Below are 22,713 nucleotides of genomic sequence, written 5' to 3'. Positions count from 1 at the left end.
CACCTTCCGCTGCGTCAAATGTGCAGGTACACACCCCACCGACCAGTGCAGGAAATCACCGGAAACCCCAGCGAAGTGCATCCACTGTCAAGGTGACCATCCTGCCAACTACAAAGGCTGCTCAGCCTACAAAAGTCTGTACTCAAGCAAATACCCCAAACTTAGAACAAAAGAGGAAAATCACCAAACACCCAGCTCGCCGAAATCCACAGTTATCCCAATCCCCCCAATCAATCAAACACCCAGCCCTATCAAACTCACCACTCCCTCAAACTCCTATGCCCAAGCGGTACAAGGCACTCAAAATACACCAAATAGCCACAGGGATCCTCCCCAAAATAGTGCCCCCACCTCACCTAACACAGACAACGTCTCTAGACTAGAAAAGCTAATAGAGAAACAATCAGAGCAAATAAACAATTTGCTATCGCTATTAACATTCATCATGGACAAATTAATACGCCCAGACACAAAATAAAACCAAGACGCATAGCTCTCTGGAATGCCAATGGTCTAGCGCAACGCAAACTTGAGCTAGAACTCTTCCTAAAACACCAGCTAATCGACATAATGCTCATATCTGAAACTCACTTCACCGACAAAAACTACCTGAACATAAACGGATACAAGTTCTACCATACCCAACACCCCAGCGGAAAGGCCCACGGCGGCACCGGAATCATAATCAAAGCAAATATCAAACACTACGAACTTCCACCATTCCAGAAAGACTACCTCCAAGCAACAAACGTAGCAATAGAAGACTATCATGGTACAATCACCACCTCAGCTGTATACTGCCCTCCCAGACACTCCATCGCCAAAGAAGACTTCGACCACTTCCTGGACACCCTGGGCAACAGATGCATAGCCGGAGGAGACTACAACGCTAAACACACCCAATGGGGTAGCAGACTGGTTACAGTAAGAGGCAAAAACCTCCTCAACAGCATAATATCCAACAACCTCAACTACCTTACCACATACGAACCCACACACTGGCCCACCGACACAAACAAAATACCCGATCTCCTTGATTTCTTCATAACTAAAAATATCTCGCCAAGACACGTCCAAATCAATTCCTCGGCTGATCTCTCCTCTGATCATTCCCCCGTGATAGTAACAGTCAGTTCAACTATCATCGAGAATACACCTAATGGCTCCATTCATAACCAACACACCAACTGGCAGCTCTTTAGAGAAGTCTTTACCCACACAACTTCAGCCTCAACCTCACTAAAAACCAATGACGAAATCGAAGCAGCCACGGAATACCTAAATGAGAGCATAATAAACGCTATCCGCGTCTCCACACCGGCAAAAACGTCCATCAGCAATCACGAATACCCCCAGTACTTACTAAAAAAAATAGCAGAAAAACGTAGACTAAGAAGGATATGGCAGACCCATAGAACACCGGAGGACAAACGCAAACTAAACAACGCAACTAGAAAACTATCCAAAACCATAAAGAACTACAATAATGACCGTTTTCACAAATATCTCGCCAGCCTGTCCCCCACAGCCGACTCAAACTACTCACTATGGAAAGCCTCCAGGAAACTCACGCGCCCCCCACAAATAATACCTCCAATCCGCCGCCCGCAGGGTGGATGGGCGCGTAGCCCTATAGAAAAAGCCAACCTATTTGCCAAACACTTGACTGAAGTATTCCAACCCCATTCCTCCATAGCCGCAGCGGACGTCACCGAATACCTGCACACTCCCTTCCAAATGTCCCCTCCTATCCAACCCTTCACTTCTGCAGAGATCATAGAAGCAATCAGTCGCCTAAACCCCAAGAAAGCAGCAGGTCACGACCTAATAGGAAATAAAGCAATCAAGGAACTCCCCATAAAAGGGATTGCACTCATCGCATCAATCTTTAACGCCATCCTCCGCCTTGAACACTTTCCTAAGGCGTGGAAAATCTCACTAATCACCCTCATCCCCAAACCCGGTAAACCAATATATGAAGCCAGCTCCTATCGCCCAATCAGTCTCTTACCTACCCTATCTAAACTATTCGAGAGGATGCTCACGAACCGTCTCCTTCCACTCCTAGAAGAATTGAAAACTCTCCCAGATCACCAATTCGGCTTCCGAAAACAACACTCAACAGTAGAGCAAATCCACCGCATAACCCACATGATCAGCCAAACCCTTGAAAAGGAAAAATACTGCTCAGCCGTATTCCTAGACATCCAACAGGCATTCGATAAAGTATGGCATGAAGGGCTACTCTACAAGCTTAAAAAAATCCTACCCCACCCATACTACTCCATCTTAAAATCCTACCTAACCAACAGACAATTCATAGTCAAATGTCTAGGCGCCACTTCCGCAACATTCCCAATAGAATCCGGCATACCGCAAGGTAGTGTCCTCGGACCCCTACTATTCTCCATCTACACTGCCGACTTACCCATATCAAACGAGGTAACAATAGCAACATTTGCCGACGACACAGCACTATTAGCTACCTACGCAGACCCGGCAATTGCCTCATCCACTCTCCAGCGAAGTCTCGACTCCATGGAAAAGTGGTTCCAAAAATGGGGCTTTAAAATAAACGAAAAAAAATCCTCCCATGTAACCTTCACGCTCCGAAAACAAACCTGCCCCCAGGTCACCATTAACAACGCAATAATCCCAAGCAAGGACTCCGTAAGATACCTGGGCATGACCCTGGACAGGAGGCTAACTTGGAAAAAACATATCTCAGAAAAAACAAAGCAACTAAATGAAAAACTAAGAAAATTCTATTGGCTCACGGGCCGACGCTCCAAACTAAACATACAGAACAAAATAACCCTCTATAAGGCCGTAATAAAACCTGTCTGGACCTACGGAATCCAACTATGGGGAACAGCGAGTAACTCCAACACTGAAATACTCCAACGCTTCCAATCGAAAACGCTAAGATCCCTATTAAATGCACCCTGGTATGTTACCAACGAAACAATCCACCGTGACCTCAAGATACCTACAGTCAAAGATGAAATACACAAGTCCAGAAGCAGGTATAACACAAGAGTCAACAACCACCACAACCCACTAGTCACCCAACTACTGGACACGACGGACCAGATCCGCAGACTAAAAAGAAAATACCCACTAGATTAAATCCTTAGTTCTACTAGAACCAGCATTATAAAGCTATTATAATCCATGTCATTGTATCACGCCAAATTAAGTTACTGAATATTCTCAACGAGAATTGATTGTAAATATTCTAATAAATAAATAAAAAAAAAAAAAAAATCACGATGTTTCACTACCTTGTTATGTTTCATCGATTTCAAAAATTTGGTAAGAAGGTAAAACAATTCTGGAAGGACAGAATCATTTCGACAACCAAAGAGAAACGTTAGGAGAACTGTATAAACATAAAGTCGGAGTTAATTATAGTTTTAATATAGATTTAAGTTATTCTGTTGTAGATTTTTTGGGGTCTTCTTATTTTTAGTATTTTAACCTTTTTTATTTCCGTTATTTTTCTATTCTTTGTTATTTTTTAAATGTCTTTTACTTAGTTCCAACGCGAGTGATTTGGGATTGTGTGTAGTGTGTACAGTGCGCGATGTATATGTAACCCCAAATTCTTTTACCCTGACGTCACCTTAGGCGACCACTTCTAAATATTTTCCGGACAGTTGATACCTCTACTCTAAATATTCTCAGGACAGTTGATACCTTTAAATATCCTCCGCACAGTTGACACTTCTAAATATCAGTTAACACCTCGCCACCCTGATAAGGAACTTCCAGAAACAATATCCCCTCCATCATTTTTATTGTTCCTGCTTAGTATTTAGACTCCGAATAATGATGGTCGAGCCAGTCTGAATCATAAGTCGATACTGGAGCATTGTAATATTGGTACTCAAGAGCCTTCGACTCTTGAGAAATAATGTTTTTATATACATTACTACGAGAGTTATTTTTTACGTGACATATACGTCGTACTTACTGTGTACAATGTTTACAAAAAAAAAAAAAAAAACAAAAATTATATTGAGCATTTACTGTAATATAAAATGATTGATATTTTCGTTAAGATTTCTCTCTAAACAGTTTGAACACTCGCGGTGCGTGTGTAATTCTTCTGTGGTGCATGTATGGACATAGTATAAACATTATTAATGTGCTTCATTTATTAATTATTTATGAAGGCATAGGATTATAGGAAACATTAATACCCTTTATTCGGAAATTCGAATTCGAGCGGTTTCCGTTATGCCATTATGAATTTCTATGCATAAGCATGTTTAATGTTTAATCTTCGATTGTCTTCACGAAACGTTGCGCAGTCTGGTTTAACATCTCTGCATGATAGTCTTCTTCTCTACGACTTGTACTGAGCTGCTGGCCATGTGTCGTTCGATTTGAGGATTGCTGTGAACCTTGCTGTTCGAGTTGACCTATTTTCGTTCGTGTGCGGAGGTTTGCCCGCGCACAGAGATATTTTAGCCGATTTTGAATTGTTAATAATTGAAAAGCAATACCGAAAACTTAACTCTTTTATTCTTGATTTAAGCTTTATTTTAGCTTTTCGACCCTCAAATATCTTTGTAGCTGTAGTCAAACTGCCTATGTATACATTAGTATACAATATTAGATACTCATTTTTTTTTATTTATTTATTGAAATTCACAATTTGTCCAATTTGGACATTTGGTGGAATTTTTTAACAGTTAAATTAGCATGTTGGTGGCTACCCCCAGCGGGCTACCATCCTCGTGTTTGTTAGATTATGTCCTTTATAAGGTCTGCTGGGTGCTTCCTTTTTAGTCTTCTCTCCATGTTTATGGTTTTGTGTGTTTCCGCAGCTAACCGGTTTGGGTGTGTTGCTATTCTTGATTTGTATTTCTCGGAGAATCTGCTAATTTCTTCTTTGACCGTTGGGATTCCCAGGTCCCTCCGTATATCTTCGTTTCTGACGTACCAAGGTCCGTTTACTATTGTTCTGAGGATTTTAGCCTGTATTACCTCTATTTTGTTTATATGGCTCATTGCTGCCGTCCCCCATAATGGTATTCCGTACGTCCAGCTTGGTTTTATGATCGTTTTATATATTTTTAACTTGTTTTCTGTGCTTAGTTTGGATTTTCGGCTAGTTAGCCAATGCATTTGTCTCCTTGTTTTCTGTATTCTTTCTACTATTTCTTTGATATGTGATTTCCATGTGAGTTGTGTATCTAAGTGGAGTCCTAGGTATTTGACATGCTTTGTTTGCGTTATATGCGTACCGTTCAATAGGATGTTTGGTGGTATCAGTTTTCGTAGCGTGAATGTAATATGGTTGCATTTATTGGGGTTTGCTTTTATTTGTTTTTCTTGTAGCTAATTTTCTATTTTTATGATATGTTCTTGTAGTATTTTGACTGCCGTTTCTGGGATAGTATGCCTGACTAGTATGGCTGTGTCGTCCGCGAATGTCAATACTGTGCTGTTGGTAGTTGTTGGTATGTTCGCCGTGTATAATGTGTATAGTATTGGGCCTAGCACGCTTCCTTGTGGCACCCCTGCCTTGATGTCTTTAACTTCAGAATATGTGTCCTTGATTTTTATTGCGAAGGTTCTGCTGCTTAAGTAGGATTTTATTAATTGCTGTATTTGCTCCGGGAATTGTTTCCTAATTGTTTGTAGTAGGCTTTCATGGTTTATTTTGTCAAATGCTTTCTCTATGTCCATAAAGAGGGCTGTGCAGTATTCCTTGTTTTCTAGTGCTACTATTATTTCGTTTATAAGCCTGTGCATTTGCTCTATCGTGGAGTGTTTGTTTCTGAAACCAAATTGGCGATCCGGTATTAGTTTTTTTGTCTCTATTATTGTTTTTATCAGGCAATATATTATTTTTTCCAGTATTTTGGAAAATACTGGAAGCAGTGATATTGGTCTGTAAGATGCAGTTTGGTGCGGGTCTTTGCCTGGTTTATGTAACATTTTGATCTGTGCTAATTTCCATGGTTTGGGGAAGTATTGAATTCTTAGAATTGCATTGAATATTATTGTCATTAGTCTTATTGCTTTTGGCGGAAGGTTCTTCAAGATTTTACCATTGATCAGGTCGATTCCTGGTGCTTTGCTGTTTTTTGTTTTATCAATTATGTTTCTAATTTCTTGTGCTGATGTTTTAGGTATGGTGTATTCCTTGTCGGTTGTGGTAATAGTGGTTTGTGGATCCTCCTCCGTATGAGTTGCTGTTGTTGATAATGTGTGGTGTGAATGTGTTGCAGAGGTGGTTGGAGAATTCTTCAGCTGGTTCTTCGTTGCTTTTTGCCCATGTGTCATCTGCTTTTCTGATTGCTGGGACGGCTATTATTGCCTTCCTTATTTTTTTCGTAGTGAATACTTTCCATAGTGAATAGTTGGTGTTCTCGTGTGTGGAGAGTGTCCCTATGAACTTTGCGAAATCGTTATTGTTCTGCTCTTTTATTTTGTTTTTTCTTTCCTTTGCAAGTTTGTTTAGGTGTTTTTTGTTTTCTCGAGTTCTATGTTTTTGCCATTTTGCTTTCGCTTTTCTTTTTTCTCTAATTTTGTCGAGTATTTCTTGCGGAATTGTTATTGTTTGTCTGCTGGTTGATTCGGGTGTAGTGGTTGTCCTTGCTGCTTCTTGGATAGTTCCTGTCAATGTTGCTACTGCCTGTTCTATGTGTTCAGGAGTTTTCAACGGGATGTTGCAGTTTATTTTGCTTTCAATTATTTCTTTGAAAGTTTGCCATTTGGTGGTTTTATCGCATAGTGTTTTTGGTTTGCTATAGTGTATTGGTTTGTTTCTGTATTCAATTATTATGGGTGTATGATCGAAGCTAAGCTCGTGGTTGGGTGTTATTTTTAGTTTGTTTGTGTTTGGCCCCCGTGTAACTGCAAAGTCCAGTAGATCTGGTTTTTGGTTCAGGTCAATCGACCAGTATGTCGGTGTTCCTGTGGATAATATATTGAGGTTATTGTTTCTAATATATTTTTCCAGGATTCTACCTCGAGGTGTAGTAATTCTTGATGCCCATAGCGTGTGCTTTGAGTTGTAGTCTCCCGCTGCGATGTACTTGTCCTCTAAGTGTTGGAAGTGCTCTTCTCACATTTGTGATGTTATTTTGTGTCGCGGAGATACATATACTGCTGACAACTGGAAGCAGTTGCTGCTAGTTTGAACTGTAACGGTGGTTGCTTCTAAATATTCTTTGTTAACTTGGCTGTGTAGATAATGTCTATATTGTTATAGTGTATGAATGTTTTAATTTCAAGGGCCCGTTGTTGTAGGCCGTTTGAGTTCCAGGCTGCTATTTTTGGCGTGTCCGTTTTTATTTTTTGCTTAGCACGTTTGTAAGTAGTTGTAGCATGACTGTGATTTGTTGGGTTTGCTGTCTGAGTACTGCGTTTTGTTCGCTTATCATTCTGGTTAGCATTTCGGTGTTCTTTATGGATTGTTTAAGCAGTTCTTTGATTTCTGCAGTGTCATTGTTACTATTGCTGTGGTATTGGTTGTCTGTATGTGTCGATTGGCTGGTTACTTGAGCGTAGCTTAGACTACCAATGGTGTTGGTGCTGATGGGTTTGGAGTTTGTTGCTTGCTCTGTATTTGGTATAATTTCGGGTTTCGTGCTGTCCTGTTGGGCTTGTGTGTTAGTGATTGTCCTGCTTCGTAGGGGCGGGAACAGTTTGCGTTGTAATTGTTTCCTAGCTTCGCAACCTTTGTAACTGGCTGGGTGTTTTCAGTTTCAGGTGTGTTGCAGTTGTAGCATTTAACCTCCTCTATTTTTCCCGTGGATGGGCAGTGTATCGTAAGATGAGTTTTTGCGCATTTAACGCATGCCGGGGTTCTATTGCAATAGTTTTTAGTGTGTCCGTATTGTTGGCACCTTATGCATTGTGGGATTTCTTTTTTATGTCTAGGTGGCTCCACTTTTACTATTGTGTTTAGTAATTTTTCTATATCGTATATTTCTTTGTTGTTGTTTCTAGGTTCTAGTTCAACTAGGAATAGCGGTAATGTTTGTTTGGTATCCTATTTGTTAATGTTATTAATTGTCCTTACCTGGTGTCCGATTTTTGCCAGTTCTTCACTTATTTTTCCGGTATTTGTTTTTTGGTGTAGTCCTCTGATTACTGCTTTGTAGCTTTTGTCAGTTTTGAGTTGGAAAGTGTGAAACGCTGCGTTTTTTTCCTTTAGTGATCTTGTAATTTTTCTGAATATTTCTGGGGTGTTGGTTTGCACTTTCACCTGGTCTATTTTTATCTGTTTGATGATATAGTTGTCTTTCCCTGCGATGTTGTTTAGCAGTTCGATGAGGGGGTCAATTATTTTTGCGTCTACGTATATCGGAGGTGGTTTGGTGATGCGGTTTGTCGGACTTTCCGTTGGGTCCGTTGCTGCCTCTTCTGGCAGTGCGCTGAATGGATTATGCAGCTTGATATCTTGTAGCCATTGTTTTTTTTTCAAATGTATCAATTTTCCTCGCGCTTGTGAGCGGGGTTACCTTCCGTTTTTTGCCGGAGTTTGCCACCGTCCAGCTTTCTTCCTGGTGTATTGGTATGTTTTCCTCCCCGTCGGATTGTGTTGTTTCCATAATATCGTCTTTTTTCTCTACATATGTAGAGTCTGTAGCTTTATTTATGAAATATGTTTCACCGGAATTAACTATTTTTATTGGTGGAATCTGCATGATTCCACGTTTTGTCGATTTTTGGCGTTTACTTTGTCCCTTTCTCTTCCCTCTTGCCGTACTTTCACTGGAGCACTGTTTCGCACGTCCGTTTAGGTCGCCTGCCCAGGCGGAACTGAGATACTCATTTAAGTTTCAAGACTTTGAAATTTATCTGGGGTTTCGAAATTTATTGAAACTTTAAAGACTTAAACCTAGCAAAATTATATATGCGGAATTATCCATTTAAGTGAGAACTTGTTACATGTACGCTTAGTATTAGAATCAAATGTCGCGAGCTACGAGCTATTGCTAGAAGTATAATTAGGCAAGAACACAGAGCAGTTTGGTTTTCGCTGAAGAACTTCAAATTTTACGCCACAATAAGGAGAAGACAAACGCTAAGAAAGCGATCCTTGCGGTTTCCTCCGACAATTTCATGTTACTGCACGCTACCGAAGCTTCGAAGCATGTGTCACGAAAATGAAAAAGGTATCTCAGACGAAGAGAAAAATAAAATGTAGAAAAATACAAAAGAGAATTTATTTCTTGAACTCTGAGTTTACGTTGACTGCGATTTAGTTCTGAGCTCCAACCGTGACTTTCCAAGACTGAAGCTCTTACAATTTGACTTTCGGTGGGATCTATTTCTTTTTTCCTTTATCACCCCTCAATATCCCCACTACGCTGTAGGCATACGTAACCGTTGCCACGCACCCCTTCTTCTAGAACATTCGGTAGAAGGACCGTTGGGATAACGATGACTCATTAGGTACTTCGGCGATATGCATTGTCGCCAAGGCCGCCACATCTTTATCTCCATCATCGGTCCATCGGATTTGAAGGTCGTGACACAAACAAGCACATTCGATTTTGTTACCACATGTAACTCAATTTTATTTTTTAAGTAATTGATATTTTGGATTATGATTACCTAAAATGTAATTACAATGTAATTTGTTTTATTTAAAATCGCATTAAACTGCCAGAGTTTTTTTGTTAGAATAGTTTTCATTTTTAACGTATCATACATTTTCTTCTACATCGTACATAAAAATTTATTAACATTCATTTTCTATAAATTGATCACTGTTACCTAAGTTTAGATCGCTTTACCGTAAATAAGTCGAGTGTAAGGGTAACAAATAAAGAAAGCAATTAAGATACCAGACACTTCGCAGAAATCATATTTAGGAATACCAGTAAAAAAATAGAAATTAGTTTAACCTTCGCACGGTAGTGCTCAGGGTCTGTTAGGACTTGTCGGCAAACGACGGAAGTTGTCTATCTTAGAACAATAAGAAACTGAATGTATCTTCAAATGATAGAGCTCATCAGTTCATCAACATCAGTATTCAATGTAATCTCAAAATATTGTGTCCGAACGAACATAAATATCGTCTCCCGTGCAGTTGATCAAACCGTCCGTCTTTCGAGGGTGTGCCATGTTTAATATCATCTAGATTGTAAGAATTTCAACAATTCAACTAAAACAATCTTATAACAATAAAATAAAAAATGTAAAAACTTTATTCTTTTTATTTCGGCGATTTATGGATAATTGCGTCACCGCCAGACAATTTACATCGGCAACTGCTTCGAGCGATCAGTTTCACTTCTAACATAAACAACCTAAGCATTGTAGTGTGAGGATTAAGTGTATTTTTACTTTTTAAAATTGATTTATCTAAATATGAATTCTGTGAAGTGCCTTATCGTACGTTAATTAGTTTCCTTGTTCCTTATTCTTTCATTCGATGTATTCACAGCAGAACGATCCAAAGTCAGGTAGTTTTTTTTTATTATTTAATTTATATTTTACAATTTGTCCAGTTGGACATTTGATAAATAAATCAGGCAGTAACAGTCAATTTCTACAAAAAAATCACGCCGGCGCGTACCACCGGTGGCTCACACCTGACTGTTCCATCCGACGGTGCATACCACGAAAAATGCAGTTCATTTAGTAACTAGACGAAATTTCCATACAGTTGAAAATTTAAATAATGGAAATTTAACGCATATTAATTGAAGAAAGAAACACGAAGTTTTATTTTGCGAGTCTTATATTAACAAAATAAGTACAATGTTTGAATAAACAATAGTAGCGCCGCCAGATGAAGTAAAGCATGAATACAAGCGTCGGCCCACGGAAAGAAACACAAATAGCAGTGCCGGTGTGACATCAATCACATATCAACCCGCATCAAAGATAGGATATCAATGGCCGAACTTCGGACTCCTTTGGACACATCACCACCTTATCATCATAGCCTACACAGAAGCTATGACACACCTTAGTCCACATCATAGATAAGACATCGACCCCCGACCTTCGGACACTTTTCCACATCATAACCTACACCGAGCCCCCTCAACATCCTAAAACCAAAAAGTATATAAGCCGAGACTTCAACCCGCTCAGGCGGTTCTTGTTCTAGCTCTTGTTATTGTACAACCCTTTCTTCCGGTTCAATGTCAATCTATTCTTGTAAGTGTTACATTTATAATAAAAGTTCGATGAAAGAAAATTAGAAGTTGAGTTACGACTTAGTCTTCTTTTCCCTTACAATCCAAATGTCGGTTTTACGTGACACCGGCGTGAAGATATTAATACGTTGAAAATGGAAATTACCGAACGAGATAGGAAAAAGGCCTTAATGTTTGTAGGAGTGCGAATAATTTCATTGTACTTCGTTAATAACTCCGGTAGTTGAATGCAATTTTTAATAACAAATTTTAATAGTGATTGGAATTAAAAAGAAAAAATTGACTTATGTGTGAGAATAGAATTAGGTGCGCTTCCTTACTTCGATGTTCGGGAGCGCACAAAATTCGTCGGGTAAACACACGGACCTCGTTTTCTCAATGATCATCTTTTCCTTATTGTAATATCAAATTTGAAGTTTTTCGGCTTCAATCAAGCCGTTGTATGATGCCACCTAATTATAATTCGAACAATAGTTTATAAATGGAGAACGACATTTGATTGTAATACCAAGAGTATATATTGTACTGTTGCCGTTCTTAATAGTTGCTCGAGCGCAGATTCCGAGTTAAGTGGATAACCTTGTATACATTATAGTATATAAAAGTACTGAATACCCGCTTATTGTTTATAGTTTTACATTTTATGAAGAGCTTCGAAATTTCCAAAATTTATGAAATTTTGGAAACTCAAGGCTTATGAAAGCTCAAGATTTACACTTATCAGATGTTAAAGAGTTTTAAACTGATGTCGAATCATATTCGAAGTGATTCGAATTTTTCGCTTTGCGTTCGGAGCATTTCGAAGGTTTTCAGGGCGTATCAGTGTCTATAATACAGGATTAAAAGTTATATGAACAATACTTTTGAAATATAAAAACTGTAACAAATAAAACTATATTGTTGTAGAATAAAATGTAATAAAGATTAAGTTATAATTGTTAATATCTTAAGAAAAATAATGAAAATACGTATATTAGTAACCTACAGAATAGATAAGAAAGGAATGAGCATTCTAATTCGAATATCCTTTTAACAGGTTTCCAGTGCTATTGCTTTGAGAGATTATTTGCTTTTACGAAGGAAATCTTTTGGTGATAATTTAAAAATTAAAATGTTGTTTTATAAAAACATTGCCGTTTGTCGAACAACAATGCATACAAAAGTCAATATTGGAAAAACAATGCAAATAGTCGAAGAAGATCTAATACATTAATTTCCTTCTAATAATTAAATAATTAAATTTACTTTATTTATAACTTTTTTGTGTAAGGTAGATAAATAGTTATTTCACTTTTTATGTTCAGTTGCTTTTTATCCATTGTACGTACAATGTCTCATGAAAGTATTTGGACACTTGCAATAGAAAATTTTTATGTATTATGTATAATATTTATGTACTATCTATGTTATGTAAAACATTTTGAAATTTCATTAGCGCCCTACTATCATGATTATATAGATAAAATTTGAAACCAATCTGGAAATAGATATAAATATTACAACGTATTTATTATAAATGTATATTTAACAATAAATTAATATACAGCATGAATAGTCATTATAACAGTATAGTTAGTATTCAATATAATCCTACTGAATAGTGAACTTTATTAATATAACGGTTAAATGCGTTTAAGATCTTTGTGAAATAACCGCGCTAAATACCTTGTAATTGCAATATTATTGTTTTAAGTTTGTTTCGAACTGTACTAATATAATCACAATACACAAAATGTTTTGTATAACAGACATAATATATTCATAAAGAGTTTGTATAAATGTGCGAATACGCTTGTGAGCAACTGTATCTGCGTCGTTGTATCTTTTTACATTGAATATTAAGAGAAAATGAATAAGAACTTACCTGAAAAGAATCGTGCTTGATGAAACATATGAAAGTGTGAACAGCAATTTGACTCACACTCGTTACCGCGGAGAAAGATTTAGAAACAATAACCATATCGTCCAAATGTAAATAAATCGAATACATCAAAGGTAAAAGCATCATAATGGCACTAATAACGGTAGCTACCTGTAGAATTTTGAAACCAAAGACTTTATTTCTGCCGCTACCGACAGGAAGTGGCCAAGAGAAACACAAAGCTACGCTAAGCCAAGTAATGTAGATGACTTTCTCTGGTGTCATTCCTTTGCCTTATGAATTGAATGAAATACATAGAATCTAACTGATAGAATAGAACGATATACAATAGATTCTTGAAAGTCAATTACACTGCTTTAAAAGCATCTATATAATCACAGAAGTTAGCTGCATAAAATTGTTTTGTATCCACGAGAAGTTTAATAAATTATACTTAGCCAGCGTAGTACTTCGTGCCAATGTGTCGGTTAATAACTTTCTTTGATGTAATTATTGCGTTGCTAGCTGACTTGCAGATGGCAATTATTGGTTGCATTATATATTGGCCTGACATATAGTATTGGACGGATGCAAAGGGAAGTTATCACGCAATAGGACTATAGTCGATCCAACGAAACGATGCAGTAAACATAAATAAATAAGTGTGGTCGATGCATGGATAGAATAGTATCGGTTCACAGGTTCCAGCTCCTTGTGTGTTAGAAAATAAGAAGGTACTTTTGTTGAAGCTATTTATGTTTTTTTCATACGTGCTTTACTTGATGACTTTGTAATATTTTCCCGTTCAGAATCAGAATTATTCGCAAATATTTTTATGTGAGTTAATTATCTACTAGAAAGAACCATAGAATAAAGGTACCAGTTCGCCCCTGAATATCGACGAGTGAAAATCGATTGGTAGCCACACGTGAACGTTTTGTTATCTGCTACCTCGTCCTGTTGGATCGACAATAGTCAGTAGAACCTGCCATACAACTAGATTATAAACGTAATAAGTTCAAAAAGGAATGTTGCAATGTTGCATATGTACATTAAGTTACCTATTCAGTTACATAAAAAAACGTGTCAGTTTAAATGCGTAAAATTTTTATAAATACAGCAAAATTTCCTTTGTGGCAGGTCTCATTGATGTCGTTTAACTACGTGAAGAGATACGAGGCGGTCTTTTCCTATGTTGTCATTTAAAGAAAGCTTGTTGCAGATGCAATTGAGATACATGTACTCGATCAGAAGTAAGTACAGTGATACAACAAATAAAATTTGTTGATTTTTCAAGTCATGGTTGATATGATAGGGTCACATATTATGTAACGACGAATCACTTTTTCTGTTTTCTTCTAAATATGTTTGGTCGGTTTACTATAAATTAAATGAAATATAAAACATCTAGTAAAATTACGTATTTAAAGTCCTTCCAAAAGTGCGCGATATAATATTTTATGTGTAATAATGTGCATTTGCTTTACACATTATGAACTACATACATTGTACCGAAACAAATTAGTGTCATCATTTAAATATTAGTACATCGAACCCACAAATGATTGAATTTCCCAAAAAGAGTACAATTCAGGGTATTGAAATCGTATTTATACAGATCACTGAAATCATCACGTGCAAATTGTGTTGGGAATAAATTTATAATGAGGAAAATCTATCCAAAAGACTAAAATGTTAATCTATTATATTTGGAAATTTTTATTTACAGCATATATTGAAGAATTAGTCGAACAAGCACTAAAACGTTGCTACCCTATAGTCACCACAAGTGAGATTAAATTATTTATTATCGTTTCACTTAACTTCAACATCTTTGCTTACCTAAAATTAAAAAAGCTTTATGGAGGTGGCTGTACGGTAATGATTTCACGCTGTTGAAAAGAATTAATGAGATATCGCAGATCGCAAATCAAGGTTCGTTCTTTAAAATAAGCTGTTGAGAAACGTTAAGTTGGTATGATCGCTAATTCCTATACGCTAAGTTGGTACGACTTCTAACGACCACGAGGCGACCTCAAGACCACTCCTTAGGAGTCGACCACGTGTTAATTACCTATGTGTATCCGGTGTGTTCAGACGTTTTGTACGAGGTGGTGAAATATAAAAAGTAATATTCAATCTGTGTGAATCTATTGAATATCAACCCCAAACCTATATTTAATAACATAAGCGCCGTGCTTTATTTATCTTATCATTGAGATAACATTTCTGACATTTTCTTTTATAATATTTTATTAAAACAGTCAGTTAAAATTATACTGGATTTCGACAGTGTTAGGGAGTTTATAAAGTCGATTTTACATAATAGTTCGTGCGTACGCAAAAAATGAGAAACTAATTATGTTTTAGGTCACACATGAGAAGCCTTTTATACTGTGGTCTTTCTACAGGGTAAAGATGCACTTGAAGAATTTCTGATAGTAGATCAGAAGATGGGTCAGACGCATTAATATTGATGAAAACGAAGATTGTATCGGTGAAGCATATAAAAATTTTGGAAGTGAACTGAGAACATCCCGTCTTCACCTGCACCCTTCACATTCCTTGAAGAGTTCATAAGAAACAGAAACATCTTTATTCTAAATATTTATCTGAGCAATAAAGTGGCATATCTGCGATTGTTCGTGATAGACATCTCCTTCTCGGAAATCTTGAAGGATGAATTTTTTCATATGCATAAAATAAATTTTTAATCTATCATTATCGTAGAATTTGGGATTTTATTTTAACTGAACATTGAATGTGTAACTTTGTAACCTCGGGTCGCATTTGTTAAGAACTCGTATAGGAAGATAGATTTAAGTTCTCTTTTGATCAAACTGTTAACCTTATAGAATTCGCGAGTAGGCATAAATCATATTCGGCATTACTTTATTATTAAATGGCACATTAAGCATATTGCAACCTTTTCGGAGGCGACGAAAAAATAAAAATTTTCTTCTGTTAAAAGGTCTAATTCTTTTAATTCTTCTATTAATGCTTAAGTACTAATAATGTACAGATTCGTGCAGTTACGTATGTGACACGTCAGTTTTGTGGCCAACTCCTGATACAGTCGTTGCGATTAAGGATGTGGTGCAATTGTAAGTAAAAATAGAATGTGATAACTTTAAAGTTTCATATCTTTCCTTACAATCTATTAATAGCCAGGTTTACTTTACTGATATCAAATCATAAGCGGCGTTATTTTTCATGTCAGTGTCGAATTTTAAATTTTGCTTTGCCTTCAAAATGATTGCGATATATCCAATATGCTATTTAATTTTTTTACTAATTTCATATTTATATGTATTTATTATTTATATAATATTTGTTCTGCCGCGCAACACATCTGCACGCCATCCCGCGCGGCTTGCCAACCAACGGTCTACGTGTCGTCCTTCGAACACTCCATAGGCCCAAGGACCCACCATAAAGTTGTAATTCTAGCTGCATTGTTCGCACACATGGTCTAAGCACATCTGTTTGCCAAAAAAGACTTTCTAATTCTAGAAGTGTTTTCAGCTGGTTTTTTAGAAAGGTCCTTGGGTTTATCACGTGCTCTTAAGAATTACGGAGAAAGCGAATAGCTAGCCAATAAAACAATCAGGTTTTCCCATGAACAAGGTCATCTATCAACCACGATGGTAGGAGACCTTCTCCCCATCCCTTCAAGCATCCGCGTAGGGCAAAACCAATCGACATCGCGGATTGTTACCCTCACTTTCTTAACGAAAAGTATAAACAACGAATCCGCGTTCGTCATGCAAAAGGGCACACCCACATTGAACTTTCTTCCGTCTCAACGCTAGAGCGCCCAGTTAGTCAAAGATCTAACGCCTAACTTCTAACATTAAGTCTCATACCGTGCTAAGTTATTAAGTGTTTATATCTATTCAATCGTGTATACTAAGTGTTGGAAATATAAATTTTAACTCTGTGAGCCACAGTGTTATCATACCTGAATCACCCCTATTATCTTAATCGAAATACGGGGATCGAACTATTCGTGGTGTCGATCATTCTAATCGTAACGGGAATTTACGACTCCCGTTGGCGCGTATTCTAACGACCGCGTCTCCCCGCGATAGCTCGAAAATACAATATTTACAAATAGTTATATAGTACAAATAGTTATAGAGTGTTTTAGGTACCTTAAGCGACAAGTACTCCAAAAGTCATATAAATATTGATACTTACAGTGGTATTGTTTATATGATGAGAGTAAAATTATATTGTGGAAATTGTATGAAATGTAAAAAATGTTTTCATTTCATTTTTGTAATTGTACAGGTGTAACAATTTATCATTATCGGAGTTACATGAGATTTTTTACTCTGCTTTTGTATTTTTTAGAAAATCGTTTAATTTCTTCTAGGATATAGAGGATGAGCAACGCTTTGCGATTTCTAACGTACCCGAATATGTTTATGATTGCACGGAGGATGCATGCATGAAACGCAAGCATGCACAAAACGAGTTCTAGCATGCTCCCAAACACATCTTTTAACCGAGAAAACGTGTGAGCCTCTAGGGCTAACGTCACAAAGTATAAACATACCATTATGTGGCGCCAATTTCAAATCAGTCAAATGACTCGAGCGAAGGTTCAGTCACGAATCAGTGACTATACAACAGAACTAACATTTCTGGTTATCGACAAAGTCTCACAGTCAATTCCATCAGAAGATATCGAGTTCGGCAATTTAGATTTACCAAGGGATATTCCATTAGCTGATCCAACGTTTGATCGATCATCGGATGTTCACGGCTTCATTGGAGCTCAGCTGATCTGGGACCTCTATCACAAAGGAAGGGTCAACTTAGTAGACAAGAACATGCAATTACAGAATACAGAATTATGTTGGATCGTCACGTAAATACGACTTTACATTTATGCTGGTTTAGTTTATTGTGTTCATGTCGAATGTGTACCTATTAATTACAATAATTCCAGTGTCTTGCTATTGACTTCTACTGTGCCACATCGATTCTTCAAATTGCAATGACTCGAATTAAAATCTTGTCGATGGTATGAAGAATACGATTATATAATAATGAAATGAATTTCATCTCAATACATTTTGATATGGCATCTTGAACAAAAATGATAAATAATCGCTTTCTGAAAATGCAGCAATAATACTGTCGTTTTAAAAGGGTTGTCATTTTCAATAGTAGTGATTTTATAAGCGTTTGCTTGACTTCTATTTACTATGACCTAACTGAATATCAATTTTGATAAGTATTTTGAAAATAGATTTTCAAAGGAATCATTAATATTATTGACGGTAACAATTTTTTTTTTTTTTATTTATTTATTAAAATTCACAATTTGTCCAATTTGGACATTTGGTGGAATTTTTTAACGGTTAAATTAGCATGTTGGTGGCTACCCCCAGCGGGGTACCATCCTCGTGTTTCTTAGGTTATGTCCTTTATAAGGTCTGCTGGGTGCTTCCTTTTTAGTCTTCTGTCCATATTTGTGATTTTGTATGTTTCCGCAGCTAGACGGTTTATGTGTGTTGCTATTCTTAATTTGTATTTCTCGGAGTATCTGTTGATTTCTTCCTTGACCGTTGGCATTCCCAGGTCCCTTCGTATATCTTCGTTTCTGACGTACCAAGGTCCGTTTACTATTGTCCTGAGGATTTTAGCCTGTATTACCTCTATTTTGTTTATATGGCTCATTGCTGCCGTCCCCCATAGTGGTATTCCGTACGTCCAGATTGGTTTTATGATCGTTTTATATATTTTTAACTTGTTTTCTGTGCTTAGTTTGGATTTTCGGCTTGTTAGCCATTGCATTTGTCTTCTTGTTTTCTGTATTTTTTCTACTATTGATTTGATGTGTAGTTTCCAGGTGAGTTTTTGATCTAAGTGGAGTCCTAGGTATTTGACATGCTTTGTTTGCGTTACATGCGTGCCGTTCAATAGGATGTTTGGTGGTGTTTTTTTCCGTAGCGTGAATGTAATATGGTTGCATTTATTGGGGTTTGCTTTTATTTGTTTTTCTTGTAGCCAATTTTCTATTTTTACGATGTGTTCTTGTAGTATTTTGACTGCCGTTTCTGGGTTAGTATGCCTGACTAGTATAGCTGTGTCGTCCGCGAATGTCAATACTGTGCTGTTGGTAGTTGTTGATATGTTCGCCGTGTATAATGTGTATAGTATTGGGCCTAGGACGCTTCCTTGTGGTACCCCGGCCTTGATGTCTTTAACTTGAGAATGTGTGTCCTTGATTTTTATTACGAAGGTTCTGCAGCTTAGGTAGGATTTTATTAAGTGGTGTATTTGCTCCGGGAATTGTTTCCTAATTGTTTGTAGTAGACTTTCATGGTTAATTTTATCGAATGCTTTCTCTATGTCTATAAAGAGGGCTGTGCAGTATTCCTTGTTTTCTAGTGCTACTATTATTTCGTTTATAAGCCTGTGCATTTGCTCTATCGTGGAGTGTTTGTTTCTGAAACCAAATTGGTGATCCGGTATTAGTTTTTTTGTCTCTATTATTGGTTTTATGCGGTCGTATATTATCTTTTCCAGTATTTTGGAAAATACTGGAAGCAGTGATATTGGTCTGTAAGATGCAGTTTGGTGCGGGTCTTTGCCTGGTTTATGTAACATTTTGATCTGTGCTAATTTCCATGGTTTGGGGAAGTATTGAATTCTTAGAATTGCGTTGAATATTACTGTTATTAATCTTATTGCTTTTGGCGGAAGGTTTTTTAAGATTTTACCATTAATTAGGTCGATTCCTGGCGCTTTGTTGTTTTTTGTTTTATCAATTATGTTTCTAATTTCTTGTGCCGATGTTTTAGGTATGGTGTATTCCTTGTCGGCTGTGGTAGCAGTGGTTTGTGGATCCTCCTCCGTATGACTTTTGAGGTTGCTGTTGTTGATAATGTGTGGTGTGAATGTGTTGTAGAGGTGGTTGGAGAATTCTTCAGCTTGTTCTTCGTTGCTTCTTGCCCATGTGTTATCTGCTTTTCTGATTGCCGGGACGGGTATTATTGGATTCCTTATTTTTTTCGTGGCTTTCCATAGTGAATAGTTGGTGTTCTCGTGTGTGGAGAGTGTCCCTATGAACTTTGCGAATTCGTTATCGTTGTGCTCCTTTATTTTGTTTTTTATTTCCTTTGCAAGTTTGTTTAAGTGTTTTTTGTTTTCTCGGGTTCTGTATTTTTGCCATTTTGCTTTTGCTTTTCTTTTTTCTTTGATTTTGTCAAGTATTTCTTGCGGGATTGTTATTGTTTGTCTGCTGGTTGGTTCGGGAGTAGTGGTTGTCCTTGCTGCTTCCTGAATAGTTGCTGTCAATGTTGCTACTGCCTGTTCTATGTGTTCAGGAGTTTTTAACGGGATGTTGCAGTTTATTTTGCTTTCTATTATTTCTTTGAAAGTTTGCCATTTGGTGGTTTTATTGCATAGTGTTTCTGGTTTGCTATAGTGAATTGGTTTGTTTCTGTATTCAATTATTATGGGTGTATGATCGGAGCTGAGCTCGAGGTTGGGTGTTATTTTTAGTTTATTTGTGTTTAGTCCCCTTGTAACTGCAAAGTCCAGAAGATTTGGTTTTTTGTTCAGGTCAGTCGGCCAATGTGTCGGTGTTCCTGTGGATAATATATTGAGGTTATTATTTCTAATGTATTTTTCCAGTGTTCTACCTCGAGGTGTAATGTTTCTTGATCCCCAAAGCGTGTGCTTTGAGTTGTAGTCTCCCGCTGCGATGTACTTGTCCCCTAGGTGCTGGAAGTATTCTTCCCACATTTGTGTTGTTATTTTGTGTCGCGGAGGCACGTATACTGCTGACAACTGGAAGTAGTTGTTGCTAGTTTGAACTGTAACAGTGGTTGCTTGTAAATATTCTTTGTTAACTTGGCTGTGAAGATAATGTTTGATATCGTTTCTGACTATCACTGCTGTCCCTCCGTGAGCTTTTCCTGAGGGGTGTTTGGTATCATATATGGTGTAGTATGGTATTTTCAAATAGCTTTTTGTAGTGAAGTGTGTTTCTGAGACAAGTAGTATGTCTATATTATTATTGTATATGAATGTTTTAGTTTCGAGGGCTCGTTGTTGTAGGCCGTTTGAGTTCCAGGCTGCTATTTTTAGAGTGTCCGTTTTTATTTTTTGCTTAGCACGTTTGTAATTAGTTGTAGCATGACTGTGATTTGTTGGGTTTGCTGTTTGAGTACTGCGTTTTGTTCGCTTATCATTCTGGTTAGCATTTCGGTGTTCTTTATGGATTGTTTGAGCAGTTCTTTGATTTCTGCAGTGTCGTTGTTACTATTGCTGTGGTATTGGTTATGTGTGTGTGTTGGTTGGCTGGTTACTTGAGCATAGCTTAGACCACCAATGGTGTTGGTGATAGGTTTGGTGTTTATTACTTGCTCTGTATTTGGTGATATTTCAGGTTTTGTGCTCTCATGATGGGCTTGTGTGTTAGTGCTTGTCCTGCTTCGTAGGGGCGGGAACAGTTTTCGTTGTAGTTGTTTTCTTACTTCACAGCCTTTATAGCTGGCTGGGTGGTTTCCGTTACAGTTGAAGCATTTAACTTTTTCTATTTTTACTGAATATGGGCAGTGTGCAGTTAAGTGATTTTTTGCGCACTTGACGCAGGCTGGGCTTCTGTTGCAGTAGTTTTTAGTGTGTCCGTATTGTTGACACCGCATGCATTGAGGTATATCTTTTTTGTGTCGTGGTGGTTCGACTGTTACTATTGTGTTTAGTATTTGTTTGATATCATATATTTCCTTGTTATTGATTCTGGGTTCAAGTTCTATTAAGAATAGTGGTAGTGGTTGCTTTGTGTCGAATCTTGTTATATTGTTTATTGTTCTTGTTTGATGTCCAATTTTAGCTAACTCATCGCTTAGTTTATGTACGTTGGTTTTAGGATGCAATCCTCTTATGACAATTTTATAGCTCCTTTCAGTTTTAAGCTGATACGTGTGGTAGATAGCATTTTTTTCTTTTAATGCTTTTATAACTTTCCTAAATGATTCTGGTGTGTTTGTTTGAATTTTTACTTGATCCAATTTTGTTTGCTTTATTGTGTAATTGTTTTTCTCATCTAGATTATTTAGTAGATCAATGAGCGGGTCTATTATTTGGGCCTCGACAAAGATTGGTGGTGGTTTTGTAATATGGTTTGTTTGGATGGTGGTTTTACTTACGGGGTCAGCGTCTATTTCTTCAGTTAGTGAGTTGAAGGAGTTACTTAATGGTAGTTCTTGCAGCCATCGCTGCTTTTATGTGACTGGGTTTCCTATGGCACTTGTGTCTGTGGTTGTTTTACGTTTTTTGCTAGCCTTCACTGGCTTCCAGCTTTCATCCTGGTAGTATCTTTCATGTTCTGAATTGCTATCTTCCTGTCCCCGATGCTCTTTTGTTTCTTCTGTCTCCATGTTAATTTGTTTGGTTTTTATATAATATGTTTCTCCTTTTGTTGCTATGTTTATAGTTGGTATCTGCATTGTTATTTTATTTCCTCCTCACTATCACTTTGCAGCACTATTACTTTGGAGCACTTTTTCACTATTCACTTATACCTGGAGAGGACGACCGTCGAGACACGTCCGTCCTCCTCGGCTGTCCGAGCAGGAGTGACGGTAGCAATGTAATAATATTTTCCAAATTTTTTAAGGCAAATATCAGTATATATAACTGAACCCTGAAATGAAGCCGAAGAAAGTGCCGAAAAAAGGTTACGTC

General features: G+C 37.3%; 1 protein-coding gene across 1 annotated transcript in view; it reads right to left on the bottom strand.

Annotated features, from left to right (window-relative positions):
- The window catches only part of LOC100646452 (odorant receptor 22c-like), a 33,821-nt gene extending 20,288 nt beyond the window's left edge, over nucleotides 1-13,533 (bottom strand). Inside the window, exon 1 of the mRNA XM_048414283.1 lies at nucleotides 13,006-13,533. Within this exon, the coding sequence (XP_048270240.1) occupies nucleotides 13,006-13,287 (282 nt within the window). The 5' untranslated portion in view covers nucleotides 13,288-13,533. The remainder of the gene's footprint in view (nucleotides 1-13,005) is intronic.
- Nucleotides 13,534-22,713: the final 9,180 nt, after the last annotated feature.

The sequence above is a fragment of the Bombus terrestris genome, unplaced genomic scaffold, assembly GCF_910591885.1.
Source record: "Bombus terrestris unplaced genomic scaffold, iyBomTerr1.2, whole genome shotgun sequence".
In the NCBI taxonomy this organism is placed as follows: domain Eukaryota; kingdom Metazoa; phylum Arthropoda; class Insecta; order Hymenoptera; family Apidae; genus Bombus; species Bombus terrestris.
The sequence above is the reverse complement of the archived record's forward strand: the minus strand, read 5'-3'. Positions and strand labels throughout refer to the sequence as shown.